Source organism: Scyliorhinus canicula, chromosome 9 (assembly GCF_902713615.1).
Source record: "Scyliorhinus canicula chromosome 9, sScyCan1.1, whole genome shotgun sequence".
Classification (NCBI taxonomy): domain Eukaryota; kingdom Metazoa; phylum Chordata; class Chondrichthyes; order Carcharhiniformes; family Scyliorhinidae; genus Scyliorhinus; species Scyliorhinus canicula.
Genome location: NC_052154.1, coordinates 148,427,278 through 148,454,933, shown reverse-complemented (window position 1 = coordinate 148,454,933; position 27,656 = coordinate 148,427,278). Strand labels below are relative to the sequence as shown.

At 43.5% G+C, this 27,656-nt stretch overlaps 1 protein-coding gene across 5 annotated transcripts in view; it reads right to left on the bottom strand.

Moving 5' to 3' along the window:
- hipk3a (homeodomain interacting protein kinase 3a) overlaps positions 1 to 27,656 on the bottom strand; it is a 278,159-nt gene that overhangs the window by 188,118 nt on the left and 62,385 nt on the right. For 2 of the 5 annotated variants that reach the window (XM_038807891.1, XM_038807892.1), the window contains one exon: positions 324 to 1,419. In XM_038807891.1, coding sequence (XP_038663819.1) covers positions 324 to 1,419 — 1,096 coding nt within the window. Of the gene's footprint in view, positions 1 to 323; positions 1,420 to 2,866; positions 3,365 to 3,384; positions 3,404 to 7,263; positions 7,330 to 27,656 lie in introns of those variants that run through there. The other 3 variants (XM_038807894.1, XM_038807895.1, XM_038807893.1) reach the window with 3 other exon arrangements.

The following is a 27,656-nucleotide window of genomic DNA, read 5'->3' as shown; positions in this document are numbered from 1 at the left end:
TGCTGTTAGGAAGTTCAAACTTGACAAGTGTAAACATGGAGAAAAATGTGTTGCTTCCAAATCAGCAGTAGAAGAGAAAAAAAAAGAGTGCAACCCTAATCAAACCAGAGGATCACTGCAAGCTCAGTACAAACTTCACTCAAAATCCTCACAAAATACAGCACAACGTTCAGCCATCCCATTCCTTTTTTCTCTTGGAATCACAGAGTGGGTCATAAAACTAAATCTAAAAGCTTTCAAACTCTTTAAAAGGAAGGAAAAAAATCTTACTACCCACAAGTCCTGGCTCCATCAGTTACATTTCCAGACAAATGCACACTCACCTGTAGTACCTCGACTGCAAATAGGTTGAACACACGGCTTTGGACACGTGGCTGGCTGATCCGAAGTCGATTACTTTCACCCTGTAAGGCTGCCGGATGGGATCAACCAGCATGATATTCTCCGGTTTGAGGTCCGCGTGGATTAAACCAAGGCTCTTTAGTTTATTCAGTGCAGTGGCCACTTGCTGTAGGATTGGCCTGATCACCTTTAGGGGCAATGGACTAAACTTGTTCTGCTTTAGAAAGTCATATAAGTTCTGTTCCAACATCTCAAACACCAAACACGTATGATTCCGATGCTGAAAGCACTCATAGGCACGCACAAAGTTAAACTCATCAGCGTTTTCGTTGCTCAGTCTTGCTAGGATACTGACTTCAATTTGCCCCTGCCGTGCATAAGAGGGGTGGTTTTTTAAAATCTTGATCGCCACTATCTCATTCGACCCCCGCTTCCAACATTTTACAACCTGGCCAAAGGTCCCACGTCCAAGAAAGTCGAGGACCTCGTAAGTGTTCTTCATCGAACATAGCACTTCGTGCTGCATCAGATGGTAATCGCCATCACCACTCGCACTGTTCTGCTTTGAGGCAGCGGTCACAACGGTGACCGGATTCCCCACACCTGTCTGCAACATTGCCGGCATTATAGACAGTTCATCCACAATCTGCATGGCGCTACCTCGATCGTCCAGCTCCTCACTCTTTCTCTTCAATCCACATCTCTGGTAGCTCTCCAGCGAGGTTAGACTGCTGCCCGGCCTCTCACCCTGTGGTGCCACCACCAGAGGTTGCTGCGGCGCCTGCGCTGCTGTGACCCTGGCGGCACAAGATGGGTTCAATGCAATGGCACTTGCTGCCACCAAAATGTTCTGTCCACGAGGTCTACCAATGGAGTTCTTCGGCTGAAATGAAGAGTTTACCACGTGAGACGGGTGGGCAATTCCGAGGTTCCGTCCGTTCACGTAAGTCCGCGGACAGGTTCTCTCATGGTATGCACAACTACTTGGTTCAACTTTCAGTTTCTTCACACTACAAAAGGCACTTGTCTGTGTTTGATAAATGTGTGGTGGGCAGACCAAAACCTGTGAGGCCATACCTGTGTGGGCAAAGAAAGAAAGAGATTAATGAACATCCAGAGAGTGTAAATTGCACCCATTCACACACACACACAAAAATGTCATTGGGGCTCTGCCCTGTAGCGTGTAGCAATCTGCACTCAAATCCCAGACAGATAGTGAAAACTTCCAAGTTTCTGGGGACCCTGGTTGGGCAAGCTTCAGTGAGTGATTGCTGAATAAAATGCCACACCAAAAGACAGAGAGATGGTCTAAATTAGCCCCTTGGGATAGAATATGCCATCTGCCAATCAATCACAGGAATCACGGGCATTCCAGCAGCCGCCAATCCTCCTCCTCAGCTGCAGTTACATTTTGAGTGACAAGTAGTCAGCATGAAGAGGAAGGGGGAAAGAAACTGGATATTTCAGCCAGGTACTCCATGTCCAGTTAAACTACTAATTGAAACTTTGCAAAAATATCACTTGCCCAGTACTACAAAGAGCAACTCCAAATAATGAAGTACAATTCATTAAAAAAAAACTCTGGGGATGCCCTAAGCTAGTAACACCAGCTCAAACTGCTGTTCCTTTATAGATGGGAGTGAGATGAACCAGTTCCCACTTGAATCATGGAACACCTTCAACTCTTGAACTATCAGTGGGTACTGACCTGCCTATTGTCAGGTAGATGAACCTTTAAGAAATGGGTGTTTATCAAATAGCTGCAGTGAGGTCAGTGTGTGGGTGGAGCTGAGCTGTCTGTCTGTCTTTCTTACTTTCGTTTTGAGCTGGGGGCTGCAGTGTGTCTTAGTTTCGCTTTCAGTTGGAGAGCTGCATTTGAACTAAGCAGATGTATTTTGGCCTCTCTCTCTTCATAAAAAAGAATGTCTCCAGAACACTTGATTTCAAAGTAATACCTGTTTCTGTAAGGAATGCAAACCTACAGTCTTTGTTAAAAAGGGTTTTTTGATTTATGGATGTTGTTAGGAATGTTATTAAGGGTTACCTATAGAGTATTGTATCTGTGGGGGTTATCAGTGTTGGTAGTGGTAAAATGTTTACTGTGGGTTTATAAAATGAACTGGATTCATTGAATAAACATGGTTTTGTTTTCAAAATAAAAATTTAGTTCTCTGTTGCATCACACCTGTAAAGTGGGCTCTTGTGCTCCCCATAACCAAAATCTATTCAAAGTTGTGGGTCAGGTGAACTGCATGATATACTCTGGTGTTCTCTAAACCCTGGCCCATAATACCATGCATGGAGTAACTTGCAAAGAAAATTGAAACTGTTAAATAAGATTGCCTTAAAGCGTACAATGATTGCAATGTTAAAGTTCATTAATTGTTTTAAAAAGTAACAATTTAAATCATCTGTGAATCAGCTACTCAGGAGTTTTACGGCAAGATATAAATTATCCTGTACACAACATATCTTCCTTATTATCTTCTCTAACTAATTTGATATTGTCTGGATCCCAAAGTACCTGCTCAGTAGCATCTTTCATGTCCATGGGATGTCCCAAAGCAATTTATTTAACTTCTCTTAAAAGTGAAGATTATTTGCTTAGAGAAAGTGGCCACAAATACCAAGACAATAAATATCCAGTTCAATCAGTTTTAGGTAAGTGGGTTGAAGGACAAGTAGTTGAAGACATAGGGAGGACTCTCCAGCTCTTCTTGCATCATGGGATGTTTTACATTCACCATCTGTCGTCTCACCAAATACCGCCACAATGCTGTCCTCAGTCACAACTACGATGAACCAATAGTCTAGATTACATGGTCAAGTTCTGGAGCATGACTTGAGCCCACGGCTTGCAGACTCTTACCCACAGACAAATGTCCCAAACCAATTCCTATTGCCATCAGAGGAAAAAAGTAACGGTTAGGATAGGTTAACTAAAAATAGGTTTCACCCGCAGAATCTTCATGAGATGTTAAACCATTTTGAGTGCGGTTAAAAAGACAAAATGTTCTTTCAACACAAATGAAAAATGCTTGCCTCTCGAGTTAGTTTCTACACCCGCATCTATACCAAATTTTAAAACTGTCAATCTCTCTTAATTTACGATAATATTCACGTGCAGAAATGTCCCGCAGTCTGGCACATAATACAATATTAGAACATCCAATATTGATAGAAAATCATCTCTGAAGCTGGCGAGATACGACAGTTGAAAAGTCTTGTTTGGGCAGGTAAATGGAAATAACTCCTCGTCCTACTGGGCAGTCGGACGATGAATCTTAATGTCGAGTCCAAGGCCGATACATACGGTATATGCTGTGTTATACAAGTGAATTGCAGCAGCTATTGATAATATCAGAGGATCAGGACTAGATGCCTGGCTGAAAATTGTTCTGTGCCGCTCGGCACTCTACATCTCCCAAAATAAATGTAGCAACCGTGTCACTGGGTACCAAGAGCTCAGTGCATCACACTGTGGTGTCACAAAGGAGGAGCTCTGATCATCACATGAAGTTTACCTTGCAATTTGTTTTCCCCCCAAAGACAGTAACATTTTACCCATGTAGCCATTATCTCAGTTAGTCAATAATACATTGCAATTACATAGTATATTTAACCTAGTAAAACCCACTTGGCACTTCACGGAAATATTGTCACTCAAAATTTGACATCAAGCCCCATAAGGGAATATTAAGATAGATGACCAAAAAACTGGTTGGTACGTTTTAAGGAGAAAAAAGCAGAAAGATTTAGGGAGGAAATTCCAGAGTCCAGGCAATTGAAGGGACAGTTGTCAATATTAGGGCAATTAAAGGCAAAGATGTGCAGGTGGCCAAAAATGTGGGGCTGGAGGGGCTTAGGGACATAGGGAGAGGCAAGGCCATGGAAGGATTTCAAAACAAGCATAAGAATTTAAATTCTTTGCTATACTGAAGCTAATTGCAAATCATCGAGTATGGTTGATGAGTGAATGGGACTTGGTGCGATTTAGGGCAAGGGCAGTGGCATTTTGGATGAGCTCAAGTTTATTATGTAGGGTGGAAGATGGCAGGGTGGCTAGGAGAGTATTGGTATATAAGTCATGTGTAGAGGTAATGTGTTGTAGTGCTATTAGCCTGCCCTCAGCTGATGGCCAGATGTGCAGTTTGAGCAGGTGGACTCAAATGAATAGCAATCAAGAAAAGTTTAATGTTGAGGCTGAGCTCAGCTAAATCAGTACAGACTTCAGCATAGAGCTTTGTACCTGCTTGGTGTGAATGGTGAAGCTCCTCAGTGGATACCGTCATTAGGGAAGCATGCGGAGATAAAATTACTTTACTGTATGCATCCCAATGATTGTCAAGAAGCAAGAAATAAATTCTCTAGACTAGAGTAGTACACATGATAAGGAATGAAGATGGATTAACAGATACAAAAGGCCACTATGACAACATTATATGATGAGCTTTTAACTTTAATTACAAGAAAAGCAATGCCATAAAACAATGATAAGTTCAGGAAGGCCAGCTAGCAAGCGAAGATAGTCTCCTGCATACTGGCACACAATTCAGTCCGTGTACACAGAGTTCAGTGTGCGGGAGTCATGCACATTACCAAAAACATCAAGGTAGTGTTTAATTATTTTAATAGAACAAAAAACATGACCATCAACAGTAATTTTGTTCAGAATATATATTCTAATTATTTAAATGATATCTAACTTGCAAGATCTCTTTATTTCTTAGTGCGGATTATGGGGGAAAGATTACCGACCAAATGGAGCTTTGCCCTCTCTTCAAACAATAGCAGGCATTGACCACATACTATATGCCCGTTACCTCAAACACTTGTGCAGAGTGGAATATTGCTCTGGTTTGTCCGTCCCTTACCTTCTTTAATTATACAAGTACAATAAATTGCAGTCATATTTTATGCGCAAGAGCAGGAACTGGCTCCAGTTCAAACCCAGGACATCTTAAAGAGGCTTCGGTTTGTGTGTGAATTCCCAGTTGGGAGAGCACAATAAGAAGTAGGAGCAGGAACAAGCCATTCAATCAGTTCATGGCTGATTTTTGACCTCAATTCTATTTTCCTGTCCTATCTGTATATCCCTCAATTACCTTCATGTCCAGCAATCTATCCATCTCAGGTTTGAATATACTCACCAACTGGGCATCCACAGCCTCTTGGGTACAAAAATTCAATAGAGTCACAAACCCCTGAGTGAAGAAGTGTATTCTAATCTCTACATGGCTGACCTCTTATTCTGATGTGGAGATGCCGGCATTGGACTGGGGTGGGCACAGTAAGAAGTCTTACAACACCAGGTTTAAGTCCAACAGGTTTATTTGAAATCACGAGCTTTCAGAGCATAGCTACTTCATCAGATGAGTGTGATGAAGGAGCTACGCTGAAGAAGAAGCTATGCTCCGAAATCTCATGATTCCAAATATTCCTGTAGGACTTTCACCTGGTGTTGCAAGACTTCCTCTTATTCTGAAACTATGATCCCTAGTCCTAGGCTCTCCACCAGGGGAACAGCCTCTCAACATCTACCTGTTCAAGTCCTGCAAGGATTTTATGTGCATCGATGAGATCACACACCAATCTTTTAAACTCCAGAGTACAGGCCAGATATTCATTTGAGCACTTCTGCAGGATAAAGTGGCTAGGAACGGATGTCGATTTTCTAAAGCATACAATGCCAGGCACGCAAGTGTTAAATCAGTTTCCCACAACACTGGCTTCAAAACACAGTTACATCAACCATCTCTGCAGCACATGCAATTTAAACACAAATGTTTAACAAAACTGCTGCAGCTGTTTCCATTTATAGAAATAGAGTAACAAGGGCCTGACAAAAATATTCCTAGTACTATTGCAAAACTCACTCTTCAACCATTCTCCATATATCCAGTGAAAATAATCAACATTACAGAATTGTTACAGGCAGCCATATGGCCCATCATGTCTGCGACAGAAACGTGGTTCAACCACTTCCCATTATGTTTCCAAACCAACCAGTGGCAGCACGTTGGCGCAGTGGGTTAGCACTGCGGCCTCACGGCACCGAGGTCCCAAGTTCGATCCTGGCTCTGGGTCACTGTCCGTGTCCAGTTTGCACATTCTCCCCGTGTTTGCTTGGGTTTCGCACCCACAACCCAAAAGATGTGCAAACTAGGTGGATTGGCCACATTAAATTGCCCCTTAATTGGAAAAAAAATGAATTGGGTACACTAAATTTATTAAAAAATAAATAAAAAATGTTTCCAAACCAACCAAAAGGAACAGCACAAATACTTTAATTTAAAAAAAAACTCAGATTATTCAGGAAAAACCCAAGTTCCTTCTTCTGGATCACTGCTAGTTTGATTCCAGAGATATGGGGTTTGCCATATGAAGAGAGATTGAAAATTTAGGCCTATGCACTCTGGAATTTAGAAGAATGAGGGGAGATCAAATGGAGGCACACAAGATGATAAAATGTATGGATTATGTAGACGTGGAGTGGATGCTTCCTCTTGTGGGGCATTCCAGAATGCCCCACTAGATGATAGTCTTACGATAAGAGGTAGCAAATTTAAAATGGAGTTCAGGAGAAACTACTTCTCCCAAAGGGTTGTGAACCTGTGGAATTCACTACCCCAGAGCGCAATGGACAGTGATTAAATTTGAGGAAAATTAGTTGAAGAGTTATGGAAAATGGGTAGAATGGATGGGGAAAATGGTGGAATTATGGTCAGGGTGAGATTAACCATGATCCAATGGTGGAGTGGGCTTGATGAGCCAAATGGCTTATTTCTGCTCCTATATCATATTAATGAGTACTGCTATCTGCCACAGACTTTCATATGGAGATTCACCAAGAATGTGTACACCTAAAAATTCCCAACAGTCAAAAAAGGTTGCACTAGATGACAACCTACACAACCTTACCCTGTTTTTTTCTGCTGTGTCTGCCATTTGCTGTTCAGTTACCTTGAACCAAAACATGCCGAGCTCTAGGTAACAGGATTGAGAGGAAGCTGCCCAGGCATTGTTACAACACTTCCTGTTTAACTATGACTACCCAGGCTTCATTGTTTGTGATAAGTCTTTTCAAGAGCACAGCAGAGCTTACCCATGTTCTTTGGAACACATTTCGCAATAGCCTTCCTTTACACTACAGGAAGCCAATGCCTACCTGTGGTAGAACCATATGGAGGGACTGACAGTCAAGCTATCAGATGGTAAAACTCACCTGGGAGGAGGGATCTTACGGAGGACCCTGACAAAATACCAGAACTGGAAAACACAGGCAACGCATGCTGGAAACAGGTGGGCATGTTGTGCTCTGCTTTGAAATGTGAAAGAGGCATTTTGACCAAAGGATCTGAGGAAGTGTTGTTGGAAAGGAATTCAGGCCAACGCACCGCTTACAATTCCCAAAACGGAACTCAGCTAGATTTGAATAATATCTGCAAAAGCTTCTAGCTGATGAACATCCTCAGTAATTTTGAGTGGCTTGTACTGCATCTACTTCCTGTCACATGTAAGAAATAGCAAATATTTCATGATTAACCACGAGAACTGATATTGGCCTGCGCAAGTACAAAATAATCAGTCTTGAGAGCACACGTGGTCTTGGCCTTTCTGCTGCCCATCCCACAGAGTTACGTCCATGACTGGCATGAGGGGCTGTTTAGCGCAGGGCTAATTCGCTGGCTTTCAAAGCAGAACAAAGCAGGCCAGCAGCACGGTTCAATTCCTCTAACAGCCTGCTTTAGAAAAATAAGCAATGGGGGGAAAAAATGTTTCTCAGAAGTCAGGCCCGTCAATCTTTGAAGAACTAAGTTCATGGAAAAATGGTCCGAACCAATGTAATGTGGCTTGGATTCTGAGTGAAACGGGATTTTTTGGAAAGTATATCATCCAAGGCAAATATTCAGAATACAGAAAGGTGGCCAGATAGCAGGGGAAAATAAGTTAATTTGGTTTTGCTGTCCTGCAAGTAACTGGCTTCAAATAAATTAATCAATGGAGGCCCTAGATTGAGAACGATGCGCCAAGCAGCAGGTACCTCATGCCATGGGTGCTGTGACCATATTGGTAGGATACAAGTCTGTTTGTTTGCCATTCAATAATGCAGTTGACTCTTAGCTGTCCTTCGAAATTATCTAACAAGTCCCCCTGCCAAGATCAATTAGGGGTGGGCAACAAATGCTGCCCTTCCCAGCAATGCCCATATCCCATGAAAGAATATTTTTTTTAAATTTTGCCACAGATATTAACTCCCTTTTCACAACTTGTTTCATAGCATCAGACAGGATATTTAATCTACTTTCTCTATTTAAAAAAAAGGATGTGATGAAGGTAGATGCCAACTTTGTTGAAGCTGCACTTTAGCAACACTAAGACTTCTATAGCACCTATTACAACTTCAGGACATCCCAAAACACTTTACGACCAATCAAGTAACTTGTTTTTTGATTATATGGTCACTGTTGAATTGTAGGAAATGCAGTCGCAAGGTCCAATAAAGAGAGACTGGCCAGATAGTCTGTTTTAATGATATTGGATGAGGGATAAATATTGACCAAAGATACTGGGGAGAACTCCCATAATAGTGCCATGGGATGGCAGACAGTGTAATGGCCAAAATCTTATATGGAGGCAAAGGCCCTGCCCCCCAGGTGAAAAGTCATGGGTGAACCATGTCTCTATGACTGGGAAGTCGCGACTTGCATATTCTATTATTCTACAGAAGTTGGTTCATTAGCTAGCTCACGGCAACACCGTCCCCATCTGAGAAAAGTCCTACCTCCAAGAGCTGTCGGCCAATCAAATGTCCAGCTCCATACTAGTCCCAGTAGCGCCACCAGGAATGGTGGCCACACTGGGATTGCAGGTAGGCCCGTCAATGTTCGCATTGCAGCTTACTAACAAAATGAGTAGGTGGTTTTAGCTAGGGCTAAGCTGGCAGATCCCAGTAAGGAGGGCATGTGGGCAGGTGGGGGGGGTAACCCGTGGGAGAAGTGTCGCCCATTGGACACAGTGCCCAAACGGGTCCCTGAGCTCAAAACAAACTACAGAATTAACTCACTCAGTTGGTCCTAGGGCAGGCTGGTTATCTGACGCCTCCTCCCACTCTGGTAAAATATCAATGGAGGAGAGTAGGGGGCGGCACAGTGGCTAGCACTGCTGCCGATGTCACTGAGGACCCGCGTTCGATCCCGGCCCCGGGTCACTGTCTGTGTGCAGTTTGGACATTCTTCCCGTGTCTGTGTGGGTTTCACCCCCACAACCCAAAGATGGGCAGGTCAGATGAATTGGCCACACTAAATTGCCCCTTAATTGGAAAAAAATAATTGGGTACTCTAAATTTGTTTTTTAAAATGGAGGCGAGTAGTTGATAGAAATGCCGCCCTGCAGTTTTACACCCACATCAACACCCTTACACTTCCCAGCTTGTTCCCCAACATTCCACCCACTGTCTCATCAAATTGGAAGAATAAAATCTACTAAAACCTCAGGTCTTGATCTATGAATTCAGTCTTATCCTTTGCTCTAACCCCATAATTTCTGAGACCTTAGAACTGCGGAGCACTTCAGCTTCCTTACCATAGAATCCCTACAGTGCAGGAGGCCATTCAGCCCATTGAGTTGACGCTTTGAACGAACACTCTACCCATGTCCACTCCCACCCACCCCGCCCTACCTCCGTAACCCCCTAACCAAATCCACACACCCCTGAAAACTAAGGAGCAATTTATCAGGGCCAATCCACCTAACCTGCGTATCTTTAGACTGTGGGAGGAATCCGCAGCACCCAGAGGAAAGCCACACAAACATGGGGAGAATGTACAAACTCCACAAAGACAGAGACCCAAGGCCGGATTTGAACCCGGGTCCCTGGGGCTGTGAGGCAGCAGTGCGAACCACTGTGCCAACTTGCCGTCCTTTAATGTAATCTCTAATTTAATGGCCAGTATGTAATCTGTAGGCTTTTGGACGCAAGATTGGTGGTATCAATCATTGTGATTTCCCTCATTTTTTCTCCACAGTATACAACTTGCTCTTGAGGAATTGTAATATTTCAATTTTATGCAGTTTTTCAGATGCTTCTATGGTCCAGAAAAGCCTGACATATCGTAGAAGTGCACAACACTGCAATACATGAGGGGTCACTCATGGTAACAGGCGCAAGAAAACATATCCATACATGTGGAAGTGGCCAAAACACGGAGATAAGGTAGTCAGTTACACATGCAAACCAGTCTTAAAGATCACACTGTCCCACAGGTACCAGGTTTCCAGCCACATTTTGGATATTGGAATCAGGGAATTATCATAGATGCACTGAATCCTACACTGGAGAAGGACATAATTCTGCCCATCAAGACTATGGTGGATCTTTGAAAGATGTCCAATTAGCCCCTTCCCTTTCCCCAAACACCAGAAAACTTTTGCTTTCAATTCCCTTTAAAGACAAATTATTGAAATAGCTTCCACCACTGTTGCAGGCAGTGGGTTCTAGATCATAATTTGCTGCATTAAAGCATAGTGAAGCCATTCAGTCCATCGTGCTTGTGCTGTCACTCAGAGTTTTTTTATTTATTGGTTCAACAGATTATGGCCATTGATAGCAAAGCCAGCATTTACTGCCAATTCCTAACTCAGTAAGAAGTCTTACAACACCAGGTTAAAGTCCAACAGGTTTGTTTCAAACACGAGCTTTCGGAGCGCAGCTCCTTCCTCAGGTCAATTCCTAACTGCCCTTTGTAAGGGAGTGATGAGCCACCTTCTTGAACTGCTGTAGTCCATTCAGTGTGGGTAGTGCTATAATGAAGGGAGTTCCAGGATGTTGACCCAGAGACACTGAAACAACCGCAATCTAGTTCCAAGTCAACATGGTGTTTGACTTCGAGGGGACCTTCAAGGTAGTGGTGTTCCCATGAGTCCCTGTCCTTCTAGGCAGTAGAGCTCATGGGTTTGGAAAGTGCCATCAAAGGAGCCTTAGTGAATGACTGCAGTGCATTCTGTACATAGTACATAATGCTACCACAGCGTGTCAGTGGTGGAGGGATTGATGTTGAGGATGGTGGATGGGGTACCAAACAAGCTGGGTGCTTTCTCCTGGATGGTGTTGAGCTTCCAGAGTGTTGATTGAGATGCACTAAGCCAGGCAAGTGGAGTGTATTCCATCACACTCCGAACTTACATCTCGTCAAAGGCAGATTCTTGGAGAATCAGAAGGCAACTGCCAGATATAGAATTCCCAGCCTCTGACCTGTTCTTGTAGTAACTATTTATTTGGCTGGTCCAGTTCAATTTTTGATCAATGGTTACCCCCAAGTTGTTGATAGTCGGGCATTCAGTGATTGTAATGCCATTGAATGTCACGAGGAAATGGGTAGATTCTCTTTTGTCAGAGATGGTCTTGGCCCATCACTTGTCCTATCATTAGTCCAAGTCTGAATAATGTCCAGGCCTTGCTATATATGGACACAGACTGAAGTATCTCACAATTTGCGAATGGTACTGAGCATTGCAATCATCAATGAATATACCCACTTTGGCTCTATGATGGAGGGAAGGTCATTGGTCAAGCAGCTGAGAGCCCAGGGGACTACTCTGAAGAAGTCCTGCAACAATGTCCTGGAACTGAGATAATTGACCTCCAGCAACCCCAAGTATCTTCCTTTGTGCAAGTTATTACTCCAACGAGTGAAACGTTTTCTCCTAATGCCATCGACTCCAGTTTTGCTGGGACTCCTTGATGTCACACTCAGTCAAATGTTCCATTTATGTCAAGGGCAGTCACTCTCACCTCAAGTTCAGTTATTTTGTCCATATTTGGACCAAGGCTGCATAATGAGGCAAGGAGCCGTGTGGTCTTGGCAAAACCCAACTGAATATCAGAGAACAGGTTATTGCTGAACAAAGTCAATGACCACTTCCATCATTTTTCCTGCAGGTAGTATTCTTTTCTCCACTTTTTAATTTTTTCTTTTTGAAATGTTCTTCACTTCACCTTGGAAAACCATTATGTATTCTACTCTGTTACAATTAGGTAAAGAGTGGGCTAAGGGGTGGTATGTGGCACAGTGGTTAGCACTGGGACTGTAGCGCTGAGGACCTGGGTTCAAATCCTGGCTCCGGGTCACTGTCTGTGTGGAGTTTGAACATTCTCCTGTGCCTGCGTGGGCTTCACCCCCACAACTCAAAGATGTGCAGGTCATGTGGATTGGCCATGCTAAAATTGCCTTTTAATTGGAAAAAAAATAATTGGGTATTCTAAATTTTTTTTTAAAAGGTAAGGAGGGGTTGAATGGTTCCGCTCTTTTCCCACTCCTCATTTGACTGTAACGTGCAAAAATGATATTCTTGGAAATTGAGTGTTTAAAGAGACAGTACTGTGGGGTTGATTTCATTCAAAGTCTCTGCCTGCTGCAGGTACATTCCTGGGTGGTCACGGGCAAACAGGGTTCGGAAGCTTGCAAGGTAGGTTGAAGAGGAGGAAGGCAGAACCCGATTTGGATTTTCTCTTGTTAGCGTCTCAATTTCTTTTCTAATGTAGCCCCCTATTTAAAAAGACAGGGAGAACACAAGGAATTATAGACCAGTCAGCCTGACGTCAGTAGTGGGGTTAGAGTCCATTACAAAAGATGTAATAGCAGAGCACTTGGAAAACAGTGGCAAGATTGGATACAGTCAATAGAGATTAATGAAAAGGAAATCATGCTTGACTTGACTCTACTGGAATTTTTTGAGGATGTAAGAGTAGAGTTGGGTGGCACGGTGGCTAGCACTGCTGCCTATGGCGTTGAGGGCCCGGGTTCGATCCCGGTCCTGGGTCACTGACCGTGTGGAGTTTGCACATTCTCCTCGCGTTTGTGTGTTTCTCACCCGCACACCAAAAGTGTGTGTATGTTAGGTGGATTGGCTATGCTAAATTGCCCCTTAATTAGAAAAAAATACTTGGGTACTTTAAATTAGTTTTTAAAAACTAGTAGAGTTGATGAGGGGGAGCCAGTGGATGCAGTTTATTTGGACCTTCAGAAGACTTTCAACAAAATCACACAAAAGAGAATCCTGTGTAAAATGAAAGTGCATGGGATTGGGGGTAGTGTATTGAAATGGATAGAAAACTGGTTGACAGACAGGAAACAAAGAGTAAGAATAAATGGGTCTTTTTCCAAATGGCAGGCAGTGACTAGTGGGGTACCGCAGGAATCAGTGCGAGGTGCCCACCTATACACAATGTATATTAATTATTTAGATTGGGAAACTAAAAGTAATCTTCCCAAATTTGGAGATGACACAAAGCTGAGTGGGAAGGTGAGCTGGGATGGAAGAATGATGCAGAGATCCTTCAATGTGATTTTGACAAGTTGAATAAGAACATAAGAACTAGGAGCAGGAGTAGGCCATCTGGCCCCTCGAGCCTGCTCCGCCATTCAATTAGATCATGGCTGATCTTTTGTGGACTCAGCTCCACTTTCCGGCCCGAACACCATAACCCTTAATCCCTTTTTTCTTCAAAAAACTATCTATCTTTACCTTAAAAACATTTAATGAAGGAGCCTCAACTGCTTCACTGGGCAAGGAATTCCATAGATTCACAACCTTTTAGGTGAAGAAGTTCCTCCTAAACTCAGTCCTAAATCTACTTCCCCTTATTTTGAGGCTATGCCCCCTAGTTCTGCTTTCACCCGCCAGTGGAAACAACCTGCCCGCATCTATCCTATCTATTCCCTTCATAATTTTAAATGTTTCGATAAGATCCCCCCTCATCCTTCTAAATTCTAACGAGTACAGTCCCAGTCTACTCAACCTCTCCTCGTAATCCAACCCCTTCAGCTCTGGGATTAACCTCGTGAATCTCCTCTGCACACCCTCCAGTGCCAGTACATCCTTTCTCAAGCAAGGAGACCAAAACTGAACACAATACTCCAGGTGTGGCCTCACTAACACCTTATACAATTGCAGCATAACCTCCGTAGTCTTAAACTCCATCCCTCTAGCAATGAAGGACAACATTCCATTTGCCTTCTTAATCACCTGTTGCACCTGTAAACCAACTTTCTGTGATTCATGCACTAGCACACCCAGGTCTCTCTGCACAGCAGCACGCTTTAATATTTTATTGCTTAAATAATAATCCCGTTTGCTGTTATTCCTACCAAAATGGATTACCTCACATTTGTCAACATTGTATTCCATTTCCCAGACCCTAGCCCATTCGCTTAACCTATCCAAATCCCTCTGCAGACTTCCAGTATCCTCTGCACTTTTCGCTTTACCACTCATCTTAGTGTCATCTGCAAACTTGGACACATTGCCCTTGGTCTCCAACTCCAAATCATCTATGTAGATTGTGAACAATTGTGGGCCCAACACGGATCCCTGAGGGACACCACTAGCTACTGATTGCCAACCAGAGAAACACCCATTAATCCCCACTCTTTGCTTGCTATTAATTAACCAATCCTCTAACCATGCACGAATAAGTGGGAAAATGCATAGCATATGCAGTATAATGTCGATAAATTAGGTTATCCACTTTGGTAGCAAAACCAGGAAGACAGGTCATTATCTGAATGGCTATAGATTGAAAAATAATTATCTTTATTGGTATCACAAGTATACTTACATTAATACGACAATGAAGTTACTGTGAAAGTCCCGTAGTCGCCACACTACGGCACCTGTTCGGGTACACAGAGAGAATTCTGACCATCCAATTCACCGAACAAGCATATCTTTTCTCTACGTGTGGGAGGAAACCGGAGCACCCGAAGGAAACCCACACAGACACGGCGAGAATGTGCAGACTCCGCACAGTGATCCAAGCTGGAAATTGAATCCAGGTCAAGGGGAATGTGCAACAAAGCCTGGGTATCCTTGTACACCAATCGCTGAAAATAAGCATGCAGGTGCAGCAGGTGGTAAAGAAAGAAAATGGTATGTTGGCCTGCAAAGCAAGAGGTTTCGAGTACAGGAGCAGGGATGTCTTGCTGCAATTATACAGGGCCTTGGCGAGACAGCACCTGGAATAGTGTGTGCAATTTATCTGCGGAAAAACATTCTTGCCTCAGAGGGGGTGCAGCGAAAGTTTACCAGACTGATTCCTGGGATGGTAGGACTGACATATGAGGAGAGATTGAGTCGGTTAGGATTATATTCGCTGGAGTTTAGAGGAATGAGGGAGGATCTCATAGAAACCTATAAAATTATAACAGGACTAGACAGGGTAGATGCAGAAAGAATGTTCCCGATGGCAGGGGAGTCCAGAGCCAGTCTTAGAATACGGGGTAAACCATTTTAAACGGAGATGTGGAGAAATTTCTTCACCCATAGAGTGAGTCGGTGGAGTAAGCAGCTGAGGCCAAAACACTGTAGGCTTTCATGGAGTTAGATATAGCTCTTGGGGCAAAACGGTCAAAGGATATGGGGGGAAAAGCAGAAACAAGTTACCGAGTTGGATCAGTCATGATCATAATGAATGCTGGTGCAGGCTCAAAGGGCCTAATGGCCTACTCCTGCTTTCTATGTTTCTGTTTGTCCTTTTATTGCAGCAAAAGTAGAAGTTTAAACACAAAGTGTGGGCCTCTCACATGATGTCACCCAGTGAATCAAACATGGTGGGGCATTCCCCTTGTAACTTAAATCAGTTCATGTCTGGAAACCTCAGCCAAGTTGTTCAAGTAATTAGGCATTTCCATTGTAGCTTGATAAATCCATGATTATGTACCTCTTCTCAGCTGGAGTCCCAATGTTCAAGTGATTATGTTTCATGGTTCATCTCCAGTGTGTTTAACTTTCGTTGCAGTAAGACAACACAGAAACATAGAAAATAGGAGTAGGCCATTCGGCCCATCAAGCCTGTTCAACCATTCATGTCCATTGGGGTACCACAAGGATCTGTGCTGCGTCCCCTATTGTTTGTCACTTATATAAATGACATAGATGACTGGGTAGGAGGTAGGATCAGTAGGTTTGCGGATGACAAGGATTGGTCGGATGGCTAACAGTGAGGTTGAGTGTCTTAGGATATAGATGGTATGGTCAAATGGGCAGAAAAGTGGCAGATGGAATTTAACCCTGAAAAGTGTGCGAATATACACTTTGGAAGAGGTAATGTGACAAGGAAGTATTCAATGAATCGCAAGATATTTCCGAGGAACAACGGCATGTTTGACAATAGATCACTGAAGGCAGAAGGGCAGGTGAGGATGGTGAAAAAGACATGTGGGACACTTACCTTTATCAATCGAGGCATAGATTACAACAGCAGGGAGGCCATATGGGAGTTGTATAGAACTTGCTGAGGCCACAGCTGGGGTTGCGTGTGCAATTCTGGTCACCACATTGTAGGAAGGAAGTGATTACACTGGAGAGGGTGCAGAGACAATTCACAGAATGTTTCCTGGGATGGAACATTTAAGTTATGAAGAAAGGTTGGATAGGCTTGGGTTGTTTTCGCTGGAGCAGAGAAGCCGGAGGGGCAACCTGACCGAGGTGTATGAGTTTATGAGGGACATGGCCAGGGTGGATAGGGAGTAGCTGTTCCCCTTAGTTGAGACATGTGTGCGCATTTCCCAACGCACGCCGCACCTGCGCAACATATTCCGAAATTAAAAAAATTCCAAACTCTGATACATATTCGGCCCAAGCATTTCGAATAAGGGATTTTCAATCTGTATTCTGTGATCTCCATCAATTGGATACCTCAGCCCTTGATGTGGACAGGGTATGTGGTTCACTTATATTCCCCTGGTCATTGTCTTTGATGGGTCTTTACAGACACGGAGCCCCCATCTCAGTGGATTGAAATGTGGAAGACACAGTGCTACAAATTGGATGGTCGTCTTTGGCTTCAAGATCAAGTCGCCTTTAGTCAATTCTTAAAAAGTATTCAATTTAGGTTTCAAGCCGATTGGTTAAAAATCATTATTTGACATGAAGCACAATTTCCTGACATACTCACACCAGTGTTTCTATCAGCATCCTAAGCATTAACATGGTCCTGCGCAGATAAAAAAAATCTTCTAATTTCTATCCTTGTCGCTCTGGTGACAATTTGCGCTCTATAATTACCAATGCACCAACCAATAGAAATAGTCTTTCCCAATTTACATTATCAGATAATCTGTTTTATTTTAGTAATGTTGGTTGAGATAATTAACATTGCCTTGGACTTCCTGGGCAAATCTAGTGTTCTTCATCAATTAGAGCCACGGGATATTTTAGGGTAATATGAGAAGAAGGGAGCCTCTGCTTATTATTTCATCCAGAAGATTGCATTTCCAACAGTGTTGCACTCCGTAAGTACTGCTCTGGGAGTGCTGTCCAGGATTATGTGCTCAGGTCTCTGGAGCAATTTGAACTTTTATGACCTTCTGACTCAGAGGCAAATACTGCACACCAAACCACATCTGTCACCTAAAATTAACTTTGAGGTAGACAGAAGCAACAGTGGCCTATGGGGACTTTCTATTTAGAATTGCCAGCTCAAGCATTCCACAAACCTGCAGCAAAGCAAACAAAGACTAATTCCATTGCAAGAGCAAGCATTCCAATGGCAACACCTCCTATTTCAAAGCTGGAAACCATTCAGAAAAGACTCCCAGTCCCTTGGAGACAGAATGGAACTGAATGACTGGCTCCAAGCAAACGTCAGACTTTCAACATCAATAACACTGTTACATAAAATAATCCGACAGAATGGCAAGTGTTGCCTTTCTGAATTGCTGATGATTTCAATTTTCATAATGGTTTCAACAATAAAGAGCTGACAACATTTTAATTGAATCAACACTGTGCACGGAGTAGTTTCCTCTGGTTATTCCCCTCTGCTCTCCCCTCAGAAGACTTGTCCACCAAATGATGTCTGCCTATTTCACAATTATGTTTTTTTTAAACAAAGGAGTCTCCATGAAGGTTCAGCAGCATCACATCATATGCCAGCAGGAAACTTAGGGGGAAAACCATCATTGACCACAAAAAGCCCTGAAAATTTAAAGAAGTTTTAAGAAAGTAAGGCGAATCAGAACAGGTGGCAACCAAAGGACAGCAATTTAACATAAGTGGCAAAAAAAGACAGCAAGGGAGACTAAGAGAAATATCTCAGCAGGTGGGATGCGCTGCCTAAAAGTTTGGGGCTAGCAGATTCAATTATAAGTTTCAAAAGTGGAATTGTATATAAATAGCTAAAATGGGAAATTAGGCAATGTTGTGGGGAAAAAGCAGAGGCATGGAAGTAATTGGGTGGCTCTTTCAGAATGCAGGCAAAGGCACAATAGGACGAATAGCCTCCGTCTCAAAGCTACCAATGCAAGTTACATGCAATCTACCAGTTGCAGATCGCCTCGATTCACAATCTTGCAGTTTTGTTTTCAAGCCAATTTTTTTGGTCACGTCTGCCAAGTTTGAAGCACAAGGATTTGACATAGAGTAAACTACAACAAGGAATCAGCATCAAGCTGATGGGGGGGGGGGGGGGGGGGGGGGGGAGGGAGGGGGGGGGGGGGGTTGTGACGCGGGGCAAAGAGACTAATCTTTTCTATATATATATATATATATATATATATATATCACACACACACACACCATTGGGTCTAAGCAATGCCTACCAACCAAGGGAAAATAGTGCTATAGTTGCAGAAACACTTTTTATATAATCACAGGTATGAAAGTCAAGAAAATCACATGCAAAGAACTGGGAGATATCTGATTATCTTGAGGATCCCTTTTGAATTTGCCCCTCTGGCCCTGTGGACCCCAGCTTGAAAACATATGGGCCAAGATCATTTTTGAAGAAAAGCATATTTAGATACAACTTCATGCCAACCAAAACACAGTTTTTAGCAAAGGCTAAAAGAAAAAGGTTGCTAATGTGACATTGAGTATCTGACAGACTTTGGCCCATCATAAATCGGTTCTCCTGCCAGTAATGAACATGTTGTTTTCCGGCAGAGCTTTAAAGCAGTTTGCGACAGATTTGGGCCCACCTTTTGGGAGTATTTAGTGAGCGGTGGAGAGGGGAGAGTTGCCAGCAATGTTGCCTCAGGCGTTAATTTTGTTGATTCCGAAGAAGGGGAAGCCGCCACTGGAGTGTGGGTCCAACAGGTCCATCCATCTCTGTTGAACACGGATGTGAAGATACTGGCAAAAGTGTTGGCATGTAGGTTGGAGGGGTGTGAGCCAGATGTTGTCTCAGAGGACCAAACAGATTTTTGTGAAGCGCAGGCAGCTCTCCAGCAACATGAGGAGGCTGTCAAATGTAGTTATGACTCCGTCAGGGGGGTGGGCATCGGATGTTATTGTATATATGGTTCTGGAGACGGCCTTTGACCAGGCAGAGTGGAGGTACTTGTTCGAAATTCTGAGTAGGTTTGCGTCTACGTTTGTGACATGGGTGCATTTTTTGTATGCGTCCCCAGTGGCGTGTCCATACGAACGAGACAGCTTCAGGGTATTTTGGGCTGCACAGGGAAACGGGGCAGAGGTGCCCACTGTCGCCATTATTATTTGCACTGGGCAGCACAGTGGCGCAGTGGGTTAGCAGGTTCGATCCCGGGTCACTGTCCGTGTGGAGTTTGCACATTCTCCCTGTGTCTGCGTGGGTCTCACCCCCACAACCCAAAGATGTGCAGGGTAGGTAGATTGGCCACGCTAAAATTGCCTCTTAATTGGAAAAAAATAAATAATTGGGTACTCTAAATTTAAAAAATAAAATAAAATAATTATTTGCGCTGGCGATTGAGCCCTTGGTGATGGCCCCTTCAGGGAGCGGCCAAGTGGTGAGGAACTGTGACGGGGCAGGGAGCATCAGGTGTTGCTGTACGCAGATGACCTGCTGTATTTGTGCCACACACGCTGGAGAGTATGGGGAGAATTATGGACCTGTTGGGGAAGTTTGGAGCCTTCTCTGGGTGAAAGCTGAACGTAGGGAAGAGTGAGCTGTTCCCAGTGACTGCAGCGGGAAGGGGGACAGAGTGGGTTAGGTTGGAGGAAGAGTCCTGCAGGGGTTCTAGTTTGAGGGCCTTGATGACATGTTACCATTAGTCCCGGGGGAGTATACGGTGAGTCTGGTGGTGCAGTTGACTATCAGGGTATGGAACCAGTTGAGGAGGCATTTTAAGTTGGATAAAATGTTGATGCTGACGCCACTGTATGGGAGCCACAGGTTTAAGCCAGGGGGTGGGGGGAGATGGATGGAATGGATGGGAAGTGGACGAAGAGAGGCAGGGCTGGAGCGGGTTAGGGATATGTTTTCAGAGGGGAGGTTTGTGAGGCTGGATGAGCTGGGGGAGAGATATGAGCTGCCACGGGGTAGCAAGTTTAGGTATATGCAGGCATTTCCCCAGTTACCAGGGCACACGTTTTTGGAGGAACTGCTGCTCTCTGACAATTTGGGGGCAGATAGAATTGGGGACTTATACAGATGGTTGGGAGAGCAGGGCAAGGCGCAGAGGTTAGGGTAAAGCTCAAGTGGGAGTAGGAGTTGGGGAGGGAGATAGGAATGGGACTCTGGTGTGAGGCGATGTGTGAGGGTGAACTCAACCTCCTTCTGCGTGAAGATGAGCTTGATTCAGTTCAAGGTGGTGAACAGGGTGCGCATGACTCGGGCGATTTTTGAGTGGGTTTTTGCAGGGGGTGACCGATGGGTGTGAGAAGTGTGGGCGGGTCTGGCAAATCATGCTCACATGTTCTGAAGTTGCGAGAAGCTGGAGAGCATTTGGGAGGCGGTGTTAGGGATGTTATCCAGGATAGTGGAAACAGAGGTTAGGCCAAACCCTACGGTGGCGATCTTTGGGGTTTTGGAGGAGCCGGAGCTGCTGGAGGGAAGGAAGTCTATGTAGTGACCTTCGCCTCTCTGATTGCGTGACGAAGGATCCTTTTGAATTGGAGGTCAGATATGTCTCCGGGTGTGGAGGCCTGACTGGAGGACTTGTATGACTTTCTCTGGTTGGAGAAGATTAAGTTTGAGTTGAGGGCGTCAGAAGAGGGCTGAGGTTTGGTTGAAGTGGTTCATGACTTTATGTGAGGAGCTGTTCATCGGGGGGGGGGGGGGGGGGGGGGGTGATATTTTCATGCCTCTAAAGTGCCTGCTCAGAGTTAGATGGGAGCCTCAAACATTTATGCAAGTTTGCCTCAAGCTGGTATCGATACAAGCCCTGTCCAGAGGCAAGTCTGACATGACAGCTGAGACTGAAAAAGCCTTTTACTAGATAAATGTTAAATTTTCCTCTGTTGGACGAGAGGAAGCTCTTCTAAACTGCTCTAGAAAAGCGATGATCATCTTGTTTTTACCTTGCTTGTCAGCAGGCAGCTTCAAGCTGTGTAGCCCAAATAAACAGTCATTAACGCAGCCTGGCCTCCTATTGCCACGTGCCAATGGGCTGGCTGCTCTTTCCCATCTGGGAGTTAAATTTTTCATGCATGCAACAAATCCAATCTCATGCGGTGCATTCACACTCCAAAGCTGGGCAGATGTGCAGAGTCGAAATAGCTGTGTACTTTAACTAAACCTGGGAGTGTAAGTCTGACGCCTTGGACTTGATTGGCCCCAAAAGCTAAGCAGAGCAAGGCTACATCCTCAAGGCAGCCTCACTTCTGAAGGTTATCAGACTCTAGCTGCATTTGCAGTTCAACAGGAACAGCAGTGTGCATTCATATTGCAGTTACGGTATCCTTACAGATACATCAAGTGCACTGTAGTTAAAACCCAGCCATCAAGGTAACAACCCTTACTGGTCCATTTGCTGTTACTACTGCCACTCCAACAATAAGTTACTCTATAGCAGGCAATTCTTTGTGAGATAACAGTTTGTTCCCTTGCACACCTCATGCGACAATTCAAAACCAAAACCAGCAAAACGTTTCATTTAGCCTAACCATCAATCTTTAACCGGTTGTAATAATCTCAACAAAGATCTTCCATTTCTGTATTTTGCAATCTCATTCCTGTGTTTTCTGAGTGGTAGATCCACATTTAAATTGTTGCTGCAGGATATATCTCAGCAAATCAGCAATGTTAATTATGTATAGACAAAAAAACGGTTACATTTAACTTACTAGCAATGAGAATCAAGATGTAATGCTGAGATTCAAGTGATTTACAAGATGTAAACTGTACATGGCTTGTGGCATTTCCAATAGGTCCACTACAGTTGAGACTGAACTTCACTCAAAGGTCAAAGCAAGGATCTGACACAAAGGCTTGGAGTAGTGAGTGACAAGGCCATGAGGTGGAAAGCACAGCACGTCAGAAGATGGATGGCTTGGCATGTGTCAGGAGTTGTGTAAGATTAGAATCTTGGGGTGCTGAGTCCAGCATAAGCAATGAGGACAATTTATAACATAATTTAAACCTACCACAACTGTGTTGTATTGTTGAAATAAACTCGCTGATCCTGAAACTGCACCACAAACAATGCATTTGTCTCTAATTCCATTTGTGGCAATTTCAGTGAATAACTTAACTTTAGATTTAAATAATGACCGGCATCCCACCAATATTCTACATGGAAGAAGCATCGAGTGGGTAACATTATGTGGACCATTGAACAAAGTCAGCTCAACTGATAAAACAGTGCTGAAGCTTATCCTACTGACCAGATACAAAAAGTAATTACAGTCAGTGGATTTAAACTAAAATATTACCTAAAATAACTACAAGAGTCCTGTGGTTCTAACCCAACGAGATGGCAACAGATCACAATGTTAAAATAACTGCCTTTTAATCAGTAGTTTGGCAGCAGACGGGTCAAGTGCAAGAGTGTCGCTTCTGTTTTGCCACTCAAGAGTCAATAATTCAGGTATGTAAGATTAGTAACAAACCTGCTGGAGTACCAAAATAATAGCAAACAGAATTTGACATTAAGCCACAAGTGGAGGAGATATTAGGACAATCAAATGGTTGGCGAAAGTGGCAGGTTTTAAGGTGCACCTTTATTAAAGGTCGATGGAGAAATTCCAGAGTTTAGGGTTTTAGCAGCTGAAGGCACGGGCCAATGGTGGAGTGATTGAAGTGAGGGATGTGCAAACGACCAGAATTGGCCAGTACCAAGATCTTAGAGGCCTGGGGAAGCTTAGAGCAGTGCTTCCCAAACTATCTGATGTGGTGGACCGGCAGTTTTTTTTTCAATGTGCCAGGGACCGGTGAGCGAAACAAGCCAATCCAGGATTACGGTCTCTTTCTTTTCTGGAAACACTCCACGTACCGGCAGACGATGGCTCGCGTACCGGCACCGGTACGCGTACCACACTTTGAGAAGCACTGGCTTAGAGTATTAGGGAGGGGAGAGGCCATGACGGGATTTGAAAACATGAATGAGAATTTAACATTTGTAATTTAAAATTACACTGGATGTTGTCTGATAGCAAATGAAAAAAAAGTCAAGACTATGATATCTCAACCCAATCAATCAAAGCAGAGACAGGGTTTGTAAGAAGCCCGCTAACAGCACTGTGGGTGTTCCTGTACCTACATCATATGGATCGCAGCGGTTCAAGAAGGCAGCTCACTACCGTCTTCTCAAAGGCAGTGAGGGATTGGCAATGCCAGTGCGTTCTGATCTCATGAATGCATTTTAAAAAGAATCCAGGTCAATAGTCAATTGTGATGCTGCATTTCTGAAAACAAAGAAATGTTCTGTGGTTTATATTTGTTCTATGAAATCAGGGGGTGTGGGCATCGCTGGAAAGGTCAGTATTTATTTCACATCAACTTCAAGCAGGTGGTGTTAAGTCGTCTTCTTGAACCACTGATGCCCATGTGGTATAGATACGGCCACAGTGATGTTATGGATTTTGACCCAATGAAGGAACTCAATTTATCTCAAAATTCGGGGGCGGGGCGGGGGGGGGTGGAGTCAATTTTACAACTGAACAACTGCTATGTAAAATTACCTTTACAGAAGCATATGCATTGAAGCCACATACTTTAGCTATTATAAGGCTGAAATCCCACTGCTAATCCTATCCAAAAACAAAATAACTGTGGCTGTCTCGTGGTGTTCTACTAAAATTAGCAAACAGAGGAATTTTAGCCTCTTATTTTATTTACCGAGCTGAAACCTATATTCAACTTCATGCACTCACTGTTGGACAATCTGTAATATTTGGTCACATAAAGCAGGCGGACCCAAGCCTTCAGTCTTTAAAAGAATGTTCTAAGTACAGGCTGTGAGGCTCGAGGCTGTATGCAACGTTAAAATCCATGTTCCCATTAATTTGCCTGAACTTCAAATTGCTGATACTAACAGATCTTGATGTTTTGATCTAGGATTGATGTGCCATGAGCCAACACTGCTGAGAACAGCCCATTTTAAACCCCCTCTAGTCCACGAGATTCAAAACAGGACAAAACCAACAAAAAAGGATTGAGTTGCCTAATGTTAGAGGGCTGGATTGAGTTGAATCGTTTCTGAAAGCAGGATTCCTGAGCTAGAGTTTGCATCCATTTGCACAGCCTCCATTTCAGGAATGTGCAAAATTAAATGACACAGACATAAATGCTATTGAGATTGCAACTTCGAGTTTAAAAATACTGCTTTCTCTTTTAATTCTTCCAACAGTTCCTTAACATGTCAGCCATGGCTCAGTCATGCCTCTTGAGTCATAAGGTTCTTGAGACTGGAGCACAAAATGTAGCCCAACAATTCCACTGTAGTACCGAAGGTGTGCTGCACTGGCAGAGGTGGTGTGTTTCGAATCAGAAATTAAACAGAGGCCTCAACAAGTGGATGCAAAAGATTCAATTTTGATGAAGAGCAGTGGCATCTTAAGTGTCCTGGCCAATATGCACCTGTTTTGCAATATCATTCAAATAGCAAATCATTTGGTCATTATGGTCTCGTAGAAACCTATAAAATTCAACAGGACTAGACAGGGTAGATGCAGGAATATTGTTCCCGATGGTGGGTGTGTCCAGAACTTGAGGGTCACAGTCTGAGGATATGGGGTAGACCATTTAGGACTGAAATTAGGAGAAATTTCTTCACAGAGTGGTGAACCTGGGGAATTCGTTACCACAGGAAGTGGTAGAGGCAAAAACAATGTTATGTTTTCAAGAAACAGATATCGCACTTAGGGTGATGGGGATAAAACGATATGGGGGAAAAACGATATGGGGGAAAGCAGGATTAGGCGATTGAACTAGGTCGTGATCATAATGAATGGCCTCCTCCTGTTCCTATTCGTTAGGTTGTCACATTATTGTTTGAGAGCTTGCTATGTGCAAATTTGTTGCCAGATTTTCCTACATTACAACAGTGACACACTTCAAGAATGTACTTGAGTGGCAACAAAGCACTTTGAGACATCATGGGATCATGAAAGACTGAACAGAAATGCATGTCTTTTTAATAACCCCAACGATCTGGATGACATTTTAATCAATAACGTGCTCTACTGAGTTGCATATAGTTGCAATTACTCTACCTTGCAGTAACTTGCACCAATTAACATTGGTGTTGAACATTGATGTTGGCAGCACACATTTCATACTGGTGGATTATATTAATGTTTTTTTTAATTAATTTAAGAAATTGAACTGAATTAGAAATATTTGAAGCTTAACCAAAGCAGCAAATTGGAACAGTGAAATAATCAACAATTATGTCAACTTTATAGAATCATAGAATCCTGACAGTGCAGAAGGAGGCCATTCGCCAATCAAGTCTGCCCAGGCCCTTGGAAAAAGCACCCTACTTAAGACGACGCCTCCACCCTATTCCTGTGAGCCAGTAATTCCACGTAACCTTTTGGACACTAAGGGGCAATTTAACATGGCCACTCCACACAACCTGCACTTCATTGGACTGTGGGAGGAAACCGGAGCACGCGGAGGAAACTCACGCAGACACAGGGAGAAAGTGCAAACTCCACACAGTCTCCAGAGGTCGGAATTAAACCCGGGTCCCTGGCGCTGTGAGGCAGCAGTGCTGACCACCGTGCCACCATGACACCCCGAACTTGGTTTAGGAACAGTTCATTCCCTGCTCTAGCACTGTGTACATAGTCCCGCCTGATACTCTGGTGTAGTACTAAGGGAGTACTGCATTCTCAAAGAAGCAATCTTTCATGTAGACATTAAATAAAGGCCTTACCTGCATATTCAAGTGGCACCACTCAAAGAGGAGCAATGGAATTGTGCCCTGGTTAATGTTTATTCCTCAGTCATCGACAATGAAAGCTAATACACTGATCTAATTGGCCTGTCTAACAGTGACTGCATTACTAAAGAAATTCAGGGACACGAGAAGCAGTATGGTATGTCCTGAGGATGAGAAAGGTACTGTATAAAGGCAGGTTCTTTCTTTTCTTTAAGCATCATGAAAACACTCTAAGTGCTATCTTCCCTTTTCAATAACTTTTTGCAATTCTGAATTACTTCAGAAACAGGGATACCTGGTTGGATATATTCTACCCAGCTTTGCCTTCTTGTATCATTTATGAACCATGGAATTTAAAGCAGGATGCAGATGACACCTGCTACTATATTGTAATTTCCATTCTCTCATTTAGATTTTATGACTCAACTCAGAATAAAACACTGGTGTATCTATTCTTTAAAATTTCTCTCATTTCACAATTTACAGATCATTTGAAGTTGTGTTTCAAATCATAGAATCCTGCAGCACAGGAGGCCATTCAGCCCATCGTGTCTGGTTCTTGAAGGAGCTCTGCCATTTAACCTCACACTACAGCTTTTTCCCCCCATAACGCTTCAAATCTGGCCTCTTCGCATACCAATTTATCCAATTTCCTTCGGAAAAGCTTCTGCCAGCTTGCTCAGGCATTAATTACATTCCAGACTACCAATTGTGTATGTAAAATATTGTCAAATGTTTCTCCTTGCCATCTTCCTGCTCTTTTGCCAATTATTTTAAATCCATCACTTTCAGTTATTGACTGACTTGCCAGAGGAAAGTTTCTCTCGACTTGCTTTATTGAAGCCTCCCATAATTCTGAATTCCTTTATTTGGGTTTTCCTTCATCTTCTCCACACGAAAGAGAACAATGCCAGCTGTTTTTAATCTCAACACATAACTGAACTCCAGGTATCATCCTGGTAAACCTCCAAGACATTGACATCCTTCAGATGTACACCAGAATTATACCTCCAGCTGAGGCCTACCCAGTGATTTGAAAAGTTTAGCTTAACTTAATTCATTGTGGGCAGCACGGTGGCACAGTGGTTAGCATTGCTGCCTACGGCGCTGAGGACCCGGGTTCGAATCCCGGCCCTGGGTCACTGTCCGTGTGGAGTTTGCACATTCTCCCCGTGTCTGCGTGGGTTTCGCCCCCACAACCCAAAGATGTGCAGGTTAGGT